The sequence below is a fragment of the Podospora anserina genome, chromosome 6, assembly GCF_000226545.1.
Source record: "Podospora anserina S mat+ genomic DNA chromosome 6, supercontig 4".
Taxonomy (NCBI): Eukaryota; Fungi; Ascomycota; class Sordariomycetes; order Sordariales; family Podosporaceae; genus Podospora; species Podospora anserina.
Genome location: NW_003613579.1, coordinates 204,225 through 222,168, shown reverse-complemented (window position 1 = coordinate 222,168; position 17,944 = coordinate 204,225). Strand labels below are relative to the sequence as shown.

At 50.5% G+C, this 17,944-nt stretch overlaps 9 protein-coding genes across 9 annotated transcripts; 5 read left to right on the top strand and 4 right to left on the bottom strand.

The window, feature by feature from the left end:
• Positions 1-50: 50 nt before the first annotated feature.
• Positions 51-1,959, top strand: PODANS_6_8830 (uncharacterized protein; the record flags this gene model as incomplete). The annotated part of the gene is made up of 3 exons (XM_003437244.1): positions 51-542; positions 657-729; positions 818-1,959. The coding sequence occupies 3 exons, from the start codon at positions 51-53 to the stop codon at positions 1,957-1,959; spliced, it is 1,707 nt and encodes a 568-aa protein (XP_003437292.1).
• A 638-nt stretch (positions 1,960-2,597) lies between these two features.
• Positions 2,598-3,334, top strand: PODANS_6_8825 (uncharacterized protein; the record flags this gene model as incomplete). Its single annotated transcript, XM_003437243.1, has 3 exons — positions 2,598-2,654; positions 2,717-3,118; positions 3,179-3,334. The coding sequence occupies 3 exons, from the start codon at positions 2,598-2,600 to the stop codon at positions 3,332-3,334; spliced, it is 615 nt and encodes a 204-aa protein (XP_003437291.1).
• Positions 3,335-3,840: 506 nt separating this feature from the next.
• Positions 3,841-4,508, bottom strand: PODANS_6_8823 (uncharacterized protein; the record flags this gene model as incomplete). Its single annotated transcript, XM_003437242.1, has 2 exons — positions 3,841-4,237; positions 4,327-4,508. 2 exons carry the CDS (start codon positions 4,506-4,508, stop codon positions 3,841-3,843), a joined length of 579 nt encoding a protein of 192 aa, XP_003437290.1.
• Positions 4,509-5,422: 914 nt separating this feature from the next.
• PODANS_6_8821 (uncharacterized protein) lies at positions 5,423-6,513 on the top strand (the record flags this gene model as incomplete). Its single annotated transcript, XM_003437241.1, has 2 exons — positions 5,423-5,522; positions 5,579-6,513. 2 exons carry the CDS (start codon positions 5,423-5,425, stop codon positions 6,511-6,513), a joined length of 1,035 nt encoding a protein of 344 aa, XP_003437289.1.
• Positions 6,514-7,463: 950 nt separating this feature from the next.
• Positions 7,464-8,450, top strand: PODANS_6_8820 (uncharacterized protein; the record flags this gene model as incomplete). The annotated part of the gene is made up of 1 exon (XM_003437240.1): positions 7,464-8,450. One exon carries the CDS (start codon positions 7,464-7,466, stop codon positions 8,448-8,450), a length of 987 nt encoding a protein of 328 aa, XP_003437288.1.
• Positions 8,451-8,724: 274 nt separating this feature from the next.
• On the bottom strand, positions 8,725-9,273 carry PODANS_6_8810 (uncharacterized protein; the record flags this gene model as incomplete). Its single annotated transcript, XM_003437239.1, has 1 exon — positions 8,725-9,273. One exon carries the CDS (start codon positions 9,271-9,273, stop codon positions 8,725-8,727), a length of 549 nt encoding a protein of 182 aa, XP_003437287.1.
• A 379-nt stretch (positions 9,274-9,652) lies between these two features.
• Positions 9,653-10,984, bottom strand: PODANS_6_8800 (uncharacterized protein; the record flags this gene model as incomplete). The annotated part of the gene is made up of 1 exon (XM_003437238.1): positions 9,653-10,984. The coding sequence occupies one exon, from the start codon at positions 10,982-10,984 to the stop codon at positions 9,653-9,655; it is 1,332 nt and encodes a 443-aa protein (XP_003437286.1).
• A 3,104-nt stretch (positions 10,985-14,088) lies between these two features.
• PODANS_6_8790 (uncharacterized protein) lies at positions 14,089-15,579 on the bottom strand (the record flags this gene model as incomplete). Its single annotated transcript, XM_003437237.1, has 3 exons — positions 14,089-14,687; positions 14,754-14,854; positions 14,924-15,579. The coding sequence occupies 3 exons, from the start codon at positions 15,577-15,579 to the stop codon at positions 14,089-14,091; spliced, it is 1,356 nt and encodes a 451-aa protein (XP_003437285.1).
• Positions 15,580-16,099: 520 nt separating this feature from the next.
• Positions 16,100-17,528, top strand: PODANS_6_8785 (uncharacterized protein; the record flags this gene model as incomplete). The annotated part of the gene is made up of 2 exons (XM_003437236.1): positions 16,100-16,886; positions 16,957-17,528. 2 exons carry the CDS (start codon positions 16,100-16,102, stop codon positions 17,526-17,528), a joined length of 1,359 nt encoding a protein of 452 aa, XP_003437284.1.
• Positions 17,529-17,944: the final 416 nt, after the last annotated feature.

Genomic DNA, 17,944 nt, shown 5'->3' with positions numbered 1-17,944 from the left:
TGCCCCCCAATCCTGGACTATAACCACGTGGAGGGACCCTTCCCCGTTCCATGCCTTGCATGGACCAAATCTTTGTTCTCTTTAATCATCCTCTTGTTTTTGACGGTGACTGCACGGCGGCAGATATCGCCATCATGGGCTATGTTGCCGATCTCAAAGATGGTCTCCGGGCCTTCACCCCACAAGAACGCCGCAACATCGCCATCTACATTGCCGGCATTATGATCTACAAGTTCGGGCTCGAGGCCTTCAACGGTTCAGTAGTGGCGTTGGCTACCAATCGATACGACTACGAATCAATACAGAGTGGACGGCCAAGCCGAACCTTCGAGCGTGTCGGTCTTCTGACGGGGTTGAATCAGGCTTGCCAATGTATTGGTAGTATTCTCATCGGTCCATTGGTGAAGAGATACCCGACCAAGAATGTCCTTGCCTGCGCTGTGTTAGTGTTTGGACTTTGCTCGGCGTTGCTCCTCATCATCGACGCTGCAACGGGTGGAACTTTTATGCCAGCTGCTTGTGAGTGCTCTGCTTTCCAGATCGTGAATCAGCACAGTTGACTGACTAGAGGATGTCCAGACCGAGAGAACCACCCTATAAATGACTGGTCATACTACGGGGAGTGAGTTTTGACATGACTTCCAACGGTGACCTAGCCCACACTGACAATGGCTAGCTACAACACCGATGCCATGATCCCAGTCTACTGCATCAGTGGTATTGCCTATGGCATGGTGGAACTGATTCGAAGAGTCATCCCAAGAGATATCGTCGGCGGCCATGTGCAAAAGCTGAGAAAGATGGACTCCATTGTTAGCCTCTCCTACCATCTCTGTTGGGACACAAAAGCTGAAACCTCTTCAGGTCCACATCTTCTACGAAATCACAGGTACAGCAGGTGCCTTTATCACAGCACTGGTCATTATCCCTCAACTCGGCAACAACAAGGCATTCATTGTCACACCCGTCTGCTTCACATTTTGCGCCACCATTTGGTTCTTCATCAGTGAGCTGGATTTCAAGCGGCGAAAGTCGACCCTCCACCAACACGAGAAGCCGGCCTACTGGAAGGCGGCATTCCGTGGCCTATATCTGTTCGGCGAGTCTATCTGGATCGGCGGCAGAATCCTCTTCACCTCGCGGAAGTTCATCTGGTTGGTCCCAGGCTATGCCGTCGCTCTTTACGCACATCGATATCTCGAGAACGGCATCGCACCCCAGGTTGCTAGACGCTATCTCGGGCACTCGGCCTGGTCGCAGATTATGGTCGGCGGTTCCAACTTGGGTGAACTGTTGGGTGCGTTGGCTGTGTTGCTCCTTACGAATACCATCCAGACACCCATGCCATGGCTTCGATTGGACGCCATCATGTTGTTGATCGTCTGGTACATCCCGTTCTGGAGGCCACCGGTCGATGATGTTGGGCAGGCATGGATCGTGGCGGCGACGTTTGCCCCCATCTCGTTTGGCTGGGCAGCTGGTGATGTGTCGCTTGCTGCGTATATTCAGGCGTCCCTCTCTCGGCTAGAGTCCAAGAACAAGAACGTCTCAGCCCTCGGCGCCGTCATGGCGTTCTTGTACTCGTTCTATATCGTCACATACGCCATCTCGGGCACCTTGCTTGGGCGGTATCTAGATCGAGTGTACAATGAGTCCGGAGGGACAGACGGGGGTAACATTCGTGAGGGGCTGATGTTCACTGCTGGTATGCAGATGACAATCATCAGTGTCTTGGTGTTCGCGGCGACATTTGTCCCCAAGGGAGCACTGGCGTTCAACCCAAAGATGATCTCGGAGGAGAAGCTGGATGAGGATGAGCCGGTGGAGTTGAAGGGGCGAAGGGATCAGGAGGAAATTCCTGATGTGCCTGTTTTCAAGGAAAGCTCCAAGAAGAGTTACTGTACTAGCGATGATGGGTCGGAGCCGCATATTGAGAAGAAGGCGAGCGAAATTATTTGATGCCCAGTTTGATTATCGGTAGGCACGAGGAGTTGTTGATAGATGGTAATTCGTAATGAAAAGAATTTTCTGTGAAGTCGGAAACAATTGATCAACAAGATGTACGTAGACAGGAATCTGTGCCCAATCTGTGCGAGAGCAGCAGTTTAGTGGATATCTCTCCTTAGCTACCTGACTATCGCTCCGATCGTTGCCAGCTGCCCACAGAGCAACTCAGAGCAAATAGACTGACCGCTTGATTGGTTAGTGGAATTTCAAGAAGTCAGGAGACTGATATTTCAGTACACGAGACCGAGTAAAAAGAAGGCTGATTGCCGAAAAAGCGTCATCCACCTAGGCCTGGGAAATGAGATGGTGTCTTTGTGGCAAGATCATTGGTTATACCCATTCAGGCGTCAACTCGTCCCGACTCGTCTTCAGCAAGAACGACTCCGTCTTTATGTGACTCTTATCCTGCTCTTCGGCAGCCACAAGGCGGTGGGGGCTTGGAAGGCACCTGGTGTAATTATCTATCAATGGATAGGTAGGTATATAAGGCACCTAGGTCCTCTATTACCACATAACTCTTCCTCTCCCATCAACCACTTTCCACATCAACCAGTCTATACTCACGCCGCCCATCCATACCACAACCCACAATGTTGACAAATCTCATCACCTTCCTTTGCGGCAGCTTGCTGCTCAGCTTCGCTGGCGTTAGTCCCCTGCTACACGCTCTTCTTAAGGACATGTAACAGCCTTGCTAACATCTCCACAGCTTGCCTGTGCAGATGCAGACCCCGCGACCAATTACACCATCGTCGAACTCCAATGGGACATGCCCATCACCCCCGGAGATGCCAGCAACGGCACTGTCACCGTCACTGGCACTGTCCAGCAAGCCATTGCCCAGATGGATGCCCTGTATCCTGGCTGGAACGAGAGATTTCAGAGCCAGATTTCACCGCGGGCTGACGGCTCCGTGGTCGGCGCCGCGTTAGATGAGCTCGAGAGCTACAATTGCAACTTTGGAACATCTTGCATCATCTCCTACATTCTTACGGGCATCGACTACCTCCGGGGGTTGGAGGGCGGTACCAAGCCCAAGAACGGGCCCGGGCCGGGCAACTGCGGTCGTGTCAGCTGCAGCCACAATGCTGCTATCTGGTGGTGCAATGATGTACGTCCCTTCCCGGTTCACTCAATTACCCCTCAATGAGTGGAGAGCTAATTTGAACAGAATAACGCTGCCAAGGAGATTACTTGGGGGAAGATTGCCGACGGAGCCCAGGTGATAGTTGATAACTGCAGGTCGGGCAGTTCGTTGAAGGACGTCAAGGGTCAGGCTTTCTACAAGAGCAAATGGAACGTCATCGTCCGCCGTGATCCTTGCTAGAGAAGTGGCGGGAACATTCGGCTGGGGTCACCCGGAACATGAAAGTCGGCTTTCATATCTCAAAGGGATAGCTTGGCTGGAGGGGTAGTAGGTAGAGACTTGATGATGGCCGTCGCTGCGTCATCCTGGCGATGAAATGAGGAATACCGAGTTCTTGAGCTTTACTTTCACGGTTTTGTTGTATGCCTGTTATAAGAGAGGTGAAAAAGGCTGACATATAATCAAGAGACTCCCATATGTCTCCAGCGCAGCAACCTTTCCACTCCAACTTGTGAACCCTTAGTCCAGCATCGAGGCTTAAGATTGCCCTGGGCCCCCTTCAGCAATCATTCTCCACCACGACCACATTCCAATTATCCTTGAAATCAACCCTGACCTTCACCGTTGACCAACGCCTATGTGTCCCACACAATCCCTTCAAATCCTCCGCCCCATCCGCAATACCATCCCAGGTGACTTCTTTCTCAAAGCCATTCTACATCGATCAGTTAGGTATCTCAGACATCTCAAACGCCAGTATCAAGTAGCCACCGTACCTCATTGCACCAATGAATAGTAGCCCCATGCCCGCAGCTAACACGCTCACACTCGTTTGGCCCAGGGCCATTTTTGGGGGTGCCCTCGACTCCACGGAGGTAAGTAATACCTTTTTCTGGAGCCCATGCTTGGCATCCGACACCCTCGATGTCGCAGTCCCACCCCGTCGTGTCTTCCGTGTATTGAGCGGTGTTAGCTTGAGCAAGGGCTCGTAGGTAGTTTTGGAAGGGTTGGTTCTGGCCGAGATGGAGGTATTCCATTTCATCCATCGCGTTCTCGATTGTTCCGTTGACGGAGATGGTGTCAGAGGAAGCGTTGCCGGGCTGGATGGGTAAGTCCCATTGAACATCAACAATGGTGTAGTTGCTTGAGGGACGGCCGGCACAGGCAATCTGTGAAGAATCAGGTTAGTCATGTTACCATGTCGTATATCGGGTTTTCCTTCGTTTGCTTACGCCGCTGAAAGTGAGTAACAAAGTGCTTCACAGCAGAACTGCCTTCGAGAACTTTTTTGGTGGTGTGGGTTGAATGGAAGTCGGAAGCCGTGGGGGTTGGTGATTGCAGATGGATAAAGAGCTGCCAAAAGGCTGTAACCGGCAAGAGGGTTGAGGGTTAGAAGTGGATAGGAGGAGCACATACTTGTTTGTACTTGCAAAATTAAAGGGCTTGCACCCGCCTACCTTTCAGCCCACGTGCCTATATGCAAGTTCACTCCCACGGCGAATTACACCACACATAGCGTGAAATTCCTCTTCGTCCCCTCTCAGTCCCTCAATCACCTTACCAGGTCCCGTTGTGGGTGAGGAAAATGACTTCCAACAGCCATCTGATCTCCCAAAGCCCCGGAGTGACCGTATATTTCTACCACTTCTGTTTTCGTACTTGATACGACGGAGAATAGACTCCTGACATTTCAAATCTCCGCTTCATCGTCGTTGATACCTCTTTAAACAGGTATTCAGGCCAATAGGACAGCCTGCACACCAGCAACTGCACTGCTCAGCTAGGTACGAGAAAGAATGGCATACAACCATCCTACTTCTTCTTTTCATTTCTAAAAACTCCAACCGCCAGCAAGCAGCACCGCAAAGACATTGAAGTCAAAAACACTTACCACCCACATCCTTACCCGTGTTGTCAGATCCCTTGGCAAACGCCAGGGGCTTTTAAGGGGTCGGTTTACCTACGCAAGTAAACAAATCACCACATTTTGTCCCAAAAAAGCTCCCACCTCGAACCAATTTAGGGCTGAGGTCCAGAGTCGTCTTTCCCATGTGAAGTCTGCATACCGATTTGATGTGGGGATGTTATTGGGCCGGGATATCCTGTTACACCCTTCAGGCCGGTCAAGGTTACATGAGGCTACCAACAGACCGTTGTGTGGAAAGATGTGTCCTAATTCGGGAAGGCACACCGGAAGTTCACAAAGTACCTATATAAGCGTGGTGTGGCCCCCCGGGGAAAAAAATTGTGATAAAACAAACACAAGCTTATTTGTGTTCTGACCGGCCTTTCTTCCATCACTCAAAAGAAAGAAAGCCATAACAGAAAATGGCGAAAACACTCCACAAGCAAATCAACCTTCAAAAAGTCCAGGGGCCAGACAACACTTACACCTGCGACTGGCACACCGACTGGGCCTTTGGTATCAGTATTTCTTCTCCTTATCCCATCCTTCCCTGTCAAAAGGCTAACCATCACACCCAGCCCTCCACGGCGGCTGCACTGCCGCCGGAATCTATTCCGCCCTCACCACCCATCTCGCCCACACCCCCCACCCCGACATCCTCAAACTCCACCTCGAATTCCTCCGCCCTTGCACCCGCGAAGCCTCCACCATAACCATCACCACCCTCCGCACCGGCGCAACAAGCACAACCCTCCAAGCCACCCTCACCCAATCCTCCAATCTCAATATCCTCGCCATCGCCACAGCCATCAACTTCAACACCCCCCTCGGCCCCTCCTCACCTTCAGAATGGACCCTCCTCCCCCCTACCAACCCACTCCCCAATTTCAAAGCAGTAGAATCCAACCAAAAAGACCCCAACTGGGTAATGGGCAGGATAAAAGGGGAGTTCTTACCGTTCACAGACCGGATGCTCATCCTTGCGCCACGGCAAGGCCACACGACAAACGGGGTTCATGACGGGTGGTATAAATTCCTTTATGCAAACAATGACGACGAGGAGTACTCTCCCGATCACGAAGGCGGGGTGGATAACACCCTGTTGACGTTCCTGGCGGATGCACTGCCCAGTATGTCGGACATGTTAATGCGCACTGGTGGTGCGTATGATCCACATGGGATACACTCCAAGATGGTGGCTTGGGAAAGTGCAGACATAAGAAACGAGGGCAGGCCGGCGGTGGTGAGAAATTTGCTCAAGGATGCGATGAAGGCGGAGGCGTTTAGTAATACTGTGACATTGGATGTTGAGCTCAAGAAACGGGTGGATCCGAACAGGGGAAACGGGTGGTTCTTGATTCGGACAACGGCGAAAATGTTGGAAAAGGGGAGGATGGATATCGATGTGGTTATTGCGGATGAGAACATGGAGTTATTGGTGGTCGCGCAGCAGACGGTATTGGTGTTAGAGGCGGGGAGGAAGTTTAGCAAGGGGAGGAAGGCGGCGCTTTAAGGTTCGTAGTCTCTTTATCAAGATATTTTTGGGTCATCTTGGCCTCTATGCCACTGGGGTGGTGTGGTTTGGATAGAAAATCAAGCTGAGGTCTGCGTAAGTTATGAACAGCATACGCTGGAGAGATTGTCTTGGTTAATGTCCATCTAACCAGTCGAGGGTGGGATTATACTACTTGCATTGCATTCAGCCATGATGCCGTCTTGATATTGTTGTTAAAGATATGAACTGTGTATATCAATGACGATCCTGGACCAGAAGTCAGAGCAGACCAGGAAGGACGCTACACACAACACGGCGGTTGTCTGCTTGGGGTGCTGTGATAGCCATCTCAGCCGTCGTTGCACAAACCTTCAGACATCTGTTCGGGCAACCCGAGACACCAAGGTGTCAGCATGCGACACAGTGTGGTAGTTGCTGATTGGACACCGAAGACGGCAGACGGTGTCTGCCGACGCCTCAGGGTTGCATTTGCCAAAAACCGTACCGACTTGCAAATCGGGAATCCTTCCCACGGGTGGCTTTCAGACACCTCCTGACTCTGATCCCGAGGCGTAGCTGAATCTCTTATCGACGACTTTTGTATGGCCGTATGTCATCGGGTGACACTAGGCCGCATCAAACTAGATTAATTAGCACAACACCAAGTAGGGCTGAACCTGATAACACCAGCCATTTCCGAGACTAAAAAGATGTCGATCCTCCCAGCCTGCCACGGTTGTGCCTCTGGCCTGCTCTCCCAATGCCTCGTTCGGACTCTATAAAGCGCCATGTCGCATGCAGAAAGCCCCTGCGTCTTCCTTCTTGTCACCAACAGCCATCATCGAATCTGCAGTTTGACGTTTTCGCCACAAATAACAGGAGTTCGGTGTACGTGCCGACTAGACAGTGTGATATAAAGCCAGCCCAGCATTGAAACCCACCACCTAAACCCCTTTTAGACATCGACGATGTCTAAACCAAGTGGCTCCACTGAGATCCCTGTCGACGACGACGATAAACAAGACTACGACGAGACCTCCCCACTTTTGGGTCAGCCTCATCAAAACAACACACCTTCAACATCAAAGATGCCGTTGCCATCACAAGATAATGACCCTTTGAAAGGTGCCGGCTCAAATCCCCAGGCACAGCCAGACACCTCCGACCAAGCACCAACAAATCCCAACAATGCGCTATCAGCATCGCAACCCCCTGAAGAGCGAAATAGGGGCCTCACCAAGAATCCCCCCGCCAAGACATCAACCCCAACTGTCTTAAAATCCGACACCGACCTTTCCTGGGGCCAACCCGCCGGCCTCCCCATCCGTCGTACAAACGATGAGAACCTCGTAATCTTCCGTCGTGCCGTCGGCATCAACTCCACACTCCCAGGCTCAACCGACTGCCGCTCCCTGGAAGAGGGCCGCAAGTCCGCCATGGGCATGTACGCAGCCGCCATGCGCGCCCAGCGCAACAAGAAGATGATCTCCAGACTTGTGAATCTTATAGTGTATGCCTCGCATTTCTTCCAGATCATCGTTGGCGCGTCGTTGACTGCGCTTGGGCCGTCGGCGGGCGAGCACACGATACTGATTACGGTTTTGGGGGCGGTGAACACCGTGATCGCGGGTGTGTTGGCGCTGTTGAAGGGACAGGGATTGCCGGAGAGGTTGAGGCATCAAGTGGCGGAGTTTCGAAAGCTGCAGGACTGGATCGAGCAGACGGAGGCGTTGTTATCGGTGGGGGTGATTGGGAGGGACAGGAAGGAGGTCGGATTGTTGGTGCAGGTTGCTTTCAAAAAGTATAATGCCGCGAAGGAGTGCGAGGAGGCGACGTCGCAGCCGGAGAATAACAGCAACGGGTATGGCAATGGGTACGATAACGATCATGACCATTCAGAAGGCTCGGAGCCACGGAGGAGGCAGAGGTTGTCGGATATTCCGCCATTGCAGTGATGATGTGAGAGGGAAAATGAAGGGAAGAAGGTGCCTGTTGAAAATAAGGCACGAACGAATCATTGTCTTCGTGGGGTTGTGTCATTTTTTGGAAAGAGCAAGGATTGGGATAGGATTTTTGGAAAGAGCAAGAAGTTTGACAGTAAGCGCAATGGATGGCTCTTATATAATCAATAGTTTTGTGTCTGACCAGCTTGAATAACATGGAGGGAACCTAACATCACACTACATAAAATATGGCTGCTGTACAAGCATCCGAGTGAAGGATATCCCTCTAGGCCGACTCACCCCCATCCATAACTCTCGTCCCTCTCTTCCTGCCCAACAGCGGAATATCATCCGTCACGCCCTTGATCTCATTCTGGCAAAAGAGATGCTCGCCTCCCCCACCCACAAGCGCCAGCCCATATCCCTCCTTCGGCACACCTTCATCATTCTCACCACCCACAAGATACACCTGATCGATGCTCCCCACCGCCAAGCAGATGTAATCCTTCTCGTTGTCGAGCGGCTGCCAATAGAGAAACGAGCCACAGTTTGAGCAAAACCATCTGTATGCCTTTGGACTGGTGCTGTAATGCTTGAGGGTGGGATTCTCTTTATTAGTCAAGGTGAAGGCGGTGGAAGCTGGAGCAATGACATGCTCAGCAAAGAAGAGAGAGCCCGTTTGCTTTCGGCATTGGGTGCATTGGCAGGTTTGTGAGAAGCGGAGGAAATCGTGGTCAGGTGGGAAGGTGACGCGGTAGCGGACCGAGCCGCAGAGGCAACCTCCCGTGATCGAGGTTGGAATTGGGAAAGGGAAGGTCTTGGATTCGGAACTCATGATGCACTTGTTGAGCTTCTTGGGGATGTGATGATGATTAGCAAAACCACGTTGCGATGTGGCTCAGACAACCTGAAATTTATACGCGTCGACGATCATGACGCGAAGGGCTCAACGCGCCTTTCAAATGACATGCAGTAGAACCATGAATGCGACTAATGCGATTCGCTGTTGTCCTGCTGCTGCCTGCAGTAGATCTACTCTTGGTGAGGGGTCCTTCGAAGACTTTTAATCTGAATCTGTACATCTGGGAGTCAATCGGATAGATGATGACCCGAGAAAAAAAAAGATCCGTTGTCTTCTTTCATCACCCCTACTTTCATGGCAAGCGCATCGTCAATAACATGCTTTTTGCCGTTTCTGATATTATCTCCATCCCTCACGCTCCCTGTGTCTCCTCAACCTCCTTCCACTTCTCCAACCTATGCTTCATTTTCAATTCCGCCCTCTCCTCCCTGGTATACAGCCCATCCCCAGTCCTCTCCCCCTTCATTCCCCTATCCAAATAAGTCTTCTTCAGCCACTTCAACGCCTCTCCACCCCCCAAATCCCTGCTCCTCTCCAGGTTATGCTTCCCAACGTTGTAAACAGTATCCAACCCAACCTCATCCATCCTCTCACACGGACCTTTCTCCGCATGGAAGAAATCCCTAAACAACGCATCGACATCCTCCGGCCTTGCCACTCCCTCACTCAACACCTCCAATGTCTCCCTCTTGCACGCCGCCCAGATCCTATTGAAGATGAACCCCGGGCTCTGCACCCCAGGTGGAACCACCATTGGCCTCAATCCCACATTCTCCATCTGGTCCGTCAAAAACGGGAAGATCTTGGGGTTGGTCTTCGAGGAAGACATAACCTCCACCATCCTATTCCTCGGCGGGATGAAGTAGTGCGTATTCAGCAACCGCTCCGGATATTGCAGTTCATTATCTCCGTACTTGATCATCTCCGACGTCATGAGACTGCTGCTGTTGGAACAGATGATGCAATCCAGCGGTAGATAGCCCTCGGCCAACGAAAGAACATCAACCTTGAGACTGAGGTTCTCGGGGAGGCACTCAATCGCCAACCAGGGGCCCTTGCTGCCACTCTCGAGCTCTGCTTCCTCTGCGGGACATGATGGCGGAGGTGCGCTCTCGTGACGGCCGGTGGTGGTGGCTACTCGGATATTGGAGGTGGTGTAGACATGCCCGGGGTGGGTACCTCTCGCAGCGCAATACTCGCCGAGGTTATCAGTAAGGTATTCTGTCGCCGACTTGAGGGCGTCATCGGAGACATCGTAGAGGGTAACTGGGCGGGAATTGGAGGCCCATATCAGGGCTACTCGGCGGCCGATGGAGCCCGCGCCAATGATCAGGACGGGGCGCTCGTCGAGGGAGGAGGGCGGAGGGGGCCGCCAGGAGGAGGTGGAGGAAGGGAGGTCGCCCAGTGGGGGTTGGTTGCTGGAGAAGAAGGGGGAGAGGGTGTTGGTTGTTTCGAGGCGGCGGTAGCCGGGAATCTTGGGAGGGTGGTGCGAGGTTGGCAGGATTGCAAGGCGGGGGTGAAGGTGGGGGGTTGAGTTGTGTACCGCTCTTGGTGCCTGTGACGCAATACGGCGTGTTGTGCTGGTGAGGGCTCTGGTGAGAGCCAGTGTTAGTGGGGGAGCTGCTGCCCGGACTGCGCTATGGATTACAGCAGCTGGGGGCACAAGTTGCAGCGAGGATAGCATGGTTAAAGATGAACTGCTTGTTTCCAAAAGAGTTGCGATTGCCAGTTTGGATTTAGGATTCCGAAATTGAGTTCCACCTTCCCCAAAGCCATCGCGTCTATGCCGGTTCTTAAATACAGTTTGTCCTCAGTGCCGTTGAATCGCGTGCTGTGGTGGGGTGACGACCATCTGATGATTGCAGTTGTTGCCCCGCACCTGGATGGAAGTCTCTTTCCATCGCAGAAGCACCACAAAAGCGATTAATGACCTCCAACCTAAACATAACTCCAAGAGAAATGATTTAAAATCTTTTTATTAGGTAATATCTTACTTTTTATATGTTCAAGACATTTTCTTGGCCCGCACTCATGCAGCATTATAAGCCAATTCCACTTCATGGCTTGTCACTCTTGTTTACTTGACAGACCGCCCCACTTCGCCCCTTTTACCCCTGATCCCCACCACCAACCACACGGTGGGCAACTACGTTTCCGGGGGGTTACAGCCGCAAAAAAACAATTCCATTCTCATGATAGATTTACGGACTCGCGTAGTGTACAATATTTGAACATGTTAATCTAACAGGGAGATAGCTTTACATATACGCCTTACTCCAGAGCATCGCCATCTCTCTGATGCCCTGCATCTCAACAAGATCCTCCCATAAACCAACAATTACCACCAGCTATTCCCGCATTTCATAATCTTATATATTAATTTCTGTCTCTTCATCATCTGCAAAAAAAAAAAAAAAAAAAAAAAAAACCACAACAAAGACGGACCTGATAACAACCACACTTCGCCTACCTTAGATGATCACGAACAGTAACAAAAACAAAAACAAACACACCCAAAAGCAAAACACTACTTGTCAACCATCACAACAAAACACCCTCACAAAGCCTGAAAACCATTCACATGCAACACAACATCTTCATAACACCGGTTAAAAACCCTACTTCCAACCCCAGCATCAATCTTGAACACACCCCTCGCTTCAATAGCATACTCCTCTTCGTTATCAACCTTCACTCTCAGTTTGCCATTGGCCAGAGTGCAGACTCTCGTTGTGGTCTGATCAGCTGCGAACTGGAAAGGCGCTCCAGATTCCATTCTGACAGCCGCGACGGAGATATTTGATGTCATCTGTATTACTTGGTGGTTGTTCCGCCAAGATTATCATTCAGATTCGTAGCACGGTGTGCTTTCAGATTACAGATGTCAGCATCTTCTATCCCACTAGTCAAACTGAAGCGACGAATACTGACGACGAAATGGTTGACCAAGTTGACAATACTCTCAAACATCGCGCGGCATGATCCTACGGGACAGGTCCAAGGGAATCTGACATCGTCAGACTTTTCATAGGTCTCTGGGAGAAGAGCGCTGTGAGTCCTTATCATCAGGCCTGTTTCTTTGTCTGACAAGAATCTTTAGCTGAGGCAAACGCATTATTTGGGCCATGACCTTCTGTACATACCAATCCAATCGCGATAGGATGGCTGGTCTATCTCAGACTTTGAAATCCTCACAGCCGTAGTATCGATGGTAATCCAGTCAACTTTGTTGCCTCGCGAATTATTTGAGGACTCGGAGAGTCTGGGCTCGATTCGAGTTTGGTTGGCATCCAAAGGGGATGTCATTGGCTCAGAGCATTGAGAGAAATAAATGGGGGATATGATTGTGCGAAACGAATACCTGTTGCCCTGAAAAACGGTTAGAGCTGTAACGAGATCGTTTGCTGAAGGATTTGAACCGATATTGACCAGAATCAGTCTGTGAGCACGTACCGAGTGACCACGGGAACTGCTTGCTGAAACCCTTTCTTCTTTCAGTCCGTTCCAATGACCCAAGGGCAATCTCCCAGGCTCTGGCAAAGGTATGGTGTCATCTGCGGTCTCGAGGAAGCTCTCGTAAGATCTCTTCGTCCCCAAAGTACGTGTCGTCGACCTGTGTGAATCCAATGTGTATACATCTTGCTCATGCTTCTAACCCAAAAGTCGGTTCATGACGGCTTGAACTCAAGGCCAATATGAGCATCAACTCAGCCAGCATAGATGTAACAACATAATACTGCTTCCAAAACCTGTACCGGCCCTGAGAACACCGTGTCCAGGTCGCAGCATACAAGAGTAATACAGCCTGGCCAGCATCCAGAGTTGCTTTCTCGGCATGAATGTGGTCTGGGTGTCTGGTAACCCCTGGGTGATACATCATGTGGATTTAGATTAGCTATATGTTTTACACAAATCGTTTTCATTATGTATTCAAAAGATCGCTTGATCGGCTTGAAATTGGAAATCCCACCGTATGCCACAGCCTTTCTACGTGGGATCTAATGAAATAGGTGATTTCGTTGGTTGAGTACTATCTCGGGCTTCTAAAGCACTAAACCCATCAGGTCATCATGACCGAATGACAAATCCCCACCCTCTTGATAAAATTACCCCACACAGTGCCAAATGCCGATACCAGAAGTGCTATGGTTGTACATGGCCATCCCTATGATTGGGTACAACACCCAAGATTAGGCTTAGGCATTCTCATACTCGATCATGACACTCTTTCCTCCCTGCCGAACGCCATCGCGGTAAACAGCAAAGTCCAGAATACCCCCAGCAACCGTCATCTCGATATCGTACTTGAGGACGTAGATAACCTTTCCCACGGGGTTGGTGAATGTTGGAAGGGTGGTCAGGTCGATCTTCGTTTCCCACTTCACCGTGCAGAGCGTCTTGACTTGATCATTCCAGACTTTGGGTGGCTGTGAGGCAGTTGTGCAGTAGATAGCCTCCACAATGGTTTGTTTCTGGTCGTCGTTTGTGTCAAAATGACGTAGGTAGTAACTTGTGACACGTTTGTCTGAATTCACGAGGTCGCCCTTCTATAGGTCAGCTCTAAAACAATCACATTAATGGAACAGGTAACGCTTACCTGATTCAAATACCAGCACATCTGGTCCTTCGCTCTCCACCCGGCGTCGTAGTGGCAAAAGTACCTCAGAGATGCATCATGGACTTTGGGGTCCCAGGTGGCAGAGTAACGAACACCATAGCTGGCTCTGGAGATCCGCCCCTGGACATCAATAGACAGATTCGAAAGGCCTTTGGAGCTAATGCTTTGTATTACAGCTCCGCGGCAGATGGCGGTCCAGCTATGAACACAGAATTGTCAGCAAACCGAGTCATGCCAACAAGAACAATGGGAAACCTACGGGCTGGCGCCGCGAGATTGAAGTATCTCAATCTCATCTCCAAGCTTCTTCTTAAGATAAGAAAAGAGATATCTTGAACGCCCAAAGCCACCAACAAGAATGACATACTGCGTGGCGCGTTAGCCTCTTCAATACAGAAAGTGTAGCCTGTACTTACCTTTGGACCATGTCCCTTCTTCCGAGTCACCGCGGCCACCTGCTCTTGAACCATGACAAATATCTTGTCTAGGACAGGATCGAAAGCACGCTGAATCTCATCTGAAGTAATCACGATCTTGGGGATAAGGGTACCAGACTTGAGGTCAACATGTTCAAGACACTCCCAGGGCATGGTGAACTTCCACTCCCTGTATGAACCGTCAAACTGAGTTTTGATCCCATTCTCCCATTCGTCATGCTGAATACGGTGGCGTGCGTCATCCCCAAGCTTCCGCCATTTGTTTTTGCCAAATTTGCGCTTGAGGATATCGGTGAAGGCCTCGTCAACAAAGACAGCGCCGCAAAGTCCACCTATATGAAGACGATAATCTTGTTAGAAATGTTACAATTGGTAATTATTTAGTGGTAGTCACGTACCCTGACCCTTGACACATTCTTTGACCGTCGCTGGGGAAAGGCTAACCATATCATAACTGATAAGATCCACCGTTCCTCCACCACAATCAACCACGACGAAACTGTCACCAGCCTAGAAGTTGAACCGCCAGAGTAAGTAATTGATTCTGTAGATAACAGAATGGTGCAACGCTATCTTGATGTCATGACGGCCCTGCATATCGGAGAGAGTCGCGAGCGCAGCCGCCTCCGGCTCCGAAACGAACGTGAGAATGGTCGGACCAGGATCCCGATCCCCAAGCATACCAGCAATTCTAGCGGCTTGTCTCATGCGTCCGACTGCATAGGCAGGCCAAATGGCTGGCAGCGTGATGACGATTTCGAGTTTCGAAGAGCATACCATGTCTTTGCTGATAGTCTCCATGATTCGCTGGGTGGCATGGTTCCAGATATGGCGAAGGTAAAGGCTGACGATGTCGATTGCGGACTTGTTATGCTTCTCCAAATACGCGACTGCTTCCGCGATCTTGGGAGAATTCTGAACGTCATTAGGGAGATCATTCTTGTCGATCAAAAGAAGCTTGAACCAGCGGATCTGCCCAAACTCGTGGGGAATGGAATAGCCCCACAGTACATGTTTGTCCGAGTCTAGAGAAATGGCGGTTGGGGCTTTCTCCAGGTCGGCATTGGAGTGAAGGTCGGAATCCCAGCTCGTGATAATCTCAATTCGAGCTAACTTCTTCGACCAAGTGTACGCGACTCCTGAGTAGGTAGTGCCAAAGTCGATCCCAATGGTGATGGTGTTATCGCCAGGGTCGTCCGAAGTTTTGTTGTTGGCGCTTGACATTCTGGCGATTGCCTGTTGTAAAGGCTGGCTGGATTCATTGTTCAAGAGAAAAGGACAAAAAAAGCCTGGTGAGTAAAAGAGTCCTGTGGTGGTCGCACAGGGGTTGTTTGCTCGGTTTGAGGAAACTTGGAAGGCTACCCGTGTTAAGCAACGTGGCAGCAAGCAAACGGATTTGTTTACCCTGGTACCATTGAACCACTCCACAAGCTGCGGGCAAAAGAGCACCTTCCTACAGATGTGCTTTGGAATGTTAGTGCGTTTTCCTTTTCATGGTCAAAAAGCTGGGCCTCAAGCAACCCTGACAATAATCTCCCTACTTCACACCTCTTCCATCACCTCTTCCTCTCCCCACACCTCTTCCCACATCCCTTCCTCTACCTCCATTCCGAAAGAAGAAGCCACCACTGAGATTTTTGCCAGGGACCAGTTTTACGACTTGATCTAGGTATGGTAATATCTCTGATTCAATGTACGCATTCACTTACCATTTCTTTTTCAGACATTCTTGATCGCAGCTACTATGCCCCATCACTTCGAGCAGCAGTGCGCCGAGGACCATGCTGGTCAGTCCGAAGGAGCAAGCGATGAGAGCTACGTCAGTATTGAGCAGCTGCAAGAGATGCTAGAGTCCTATCGGAATGTCATCACGGACAAATCCAACCAGGCAACAGATCTCGAGCACGAGAACAAGAAGTTGAAAGAGCAATTGAGCTTGGTCAGCGGAGACTCGCGATGGAAACTATCCAGCTTTCTCGGCAGGTTTAGTAATGAGAAAGCTCTTTGCACTCATGACACTGAGAAATACGACACCTACATCAGCGAGCTTGAGGCCAGGCTCGAGAATGCCGAGCAGAAGTGCGTCCAGCTAGAAGTAGTCACCAATCATCAGGCCGCCGAGCTCAGGAATGCCGAGCAAAAGTTCATCGAGCAGGAAGCTATCATCAAGCATCAGGCCGCCAAGTTCGCCAGAGACCTTGAGGAGCAGAAGTTGAAAGATCCCGTTGGATACACGAAGGTCTCGGACAACGAGATCGAATCCAAATGGAAGCAGCTGCGATTTCTGGTTCGACAGTTTGTGGAGAGCCACTTCCCCCAGTCCATCGATTGGGAGACTGCCAATTCGCTAGCCTTCCTGAAGCCAATTTCTACAGCTACCAAGTACCAGGCAACGTCGCCGCGTTTCTATCCGCTCATTCTGGAAGCGTATGTATGGAACTATCTTCACGACTACATCTTTCGCATCCAGGCCACTTACTGGAATGGGTCACTTGGTTCGTCTCTTTCCGTCGTATTTCACAAGATAGCGGGTAAGTATACCAGCCCCTTCAAACGACCACATGTGTAATGGTTGCCTAACTTTGTCATTCTGATATCTAGCCACCATTGACGGCAAGGAACAGGACGTCCATGGCCAGAAACCCACCCGGGAGCGTTTTCATGAATGGCGGTCCCAAACTGTGCGATTTGCCAACATGGTCCCACACCGGAACTATCTCCCTGTTCTTGTGTCTCATTTCTATTCGAGGAAACTCAGAGATGTGTTGGCCCAGGACACCAAAGAGGATGCGGTGAATGCCGCTGTCACCGAGATCATCACGCTTGCAGCAGAACTAGACACGATTTTCCGCACATCAAAGGCAGACTTTACGATCGTCATCAGTGATGCCTGGCCTGATTCTCTTCTTGACGAAAATTACAGGTTCGGGTTTCCCTTCAATCCAGATATGATGGAGCCCACGCGCCGTCTCCATCCTCCGCCTCACTGTTCGAAGAGAAACGAGTCGATGAATGTCGACCTTGTTATTGCCCCCGGGATCGTCAAATGCGGGACGGCGGACGGGAAACATTACGACAAAAAGATGGTTCTCGTTAAGCTTGAGGTGATATGCGATAAGCAGACCATGCAGGATGGGATTTCTATTCCGAAGAAGGTGAAGACATCGGGTTAGGGGGCCAACCTGTGTGGAAGAGAGATGACGGAGATGTGGACATGATAATCATGCCAGCTGAAAAATCCGTTTACCTTGTCAAGAATGACAGGCGAGAAACTGTGAGATAAACATGTGATGGGATTTGAGAGTCTTGTCATAATGGTAGGCTGGGGAGTTAGCAAAAGTGTAAAGTGTAGGGTACCGCAGATACATAGTTTTGAACCGACTTTCACACAGCGCAGTATCTAGTTGTTGAGATACCACGATGCGTTCAGTGATCCGACTGGTAGTTTAAATATCAACACGCAATTTCTCTGTTGTTTTGAACAAAGCACAATCAAATCGAGAAAGCTTCAATGTGGAATGCTTTTGATGCTTTGACCCCTTGGCGCCCCTGACTCAATGACGCAATGGATCTCGGATGCGGTGACAAA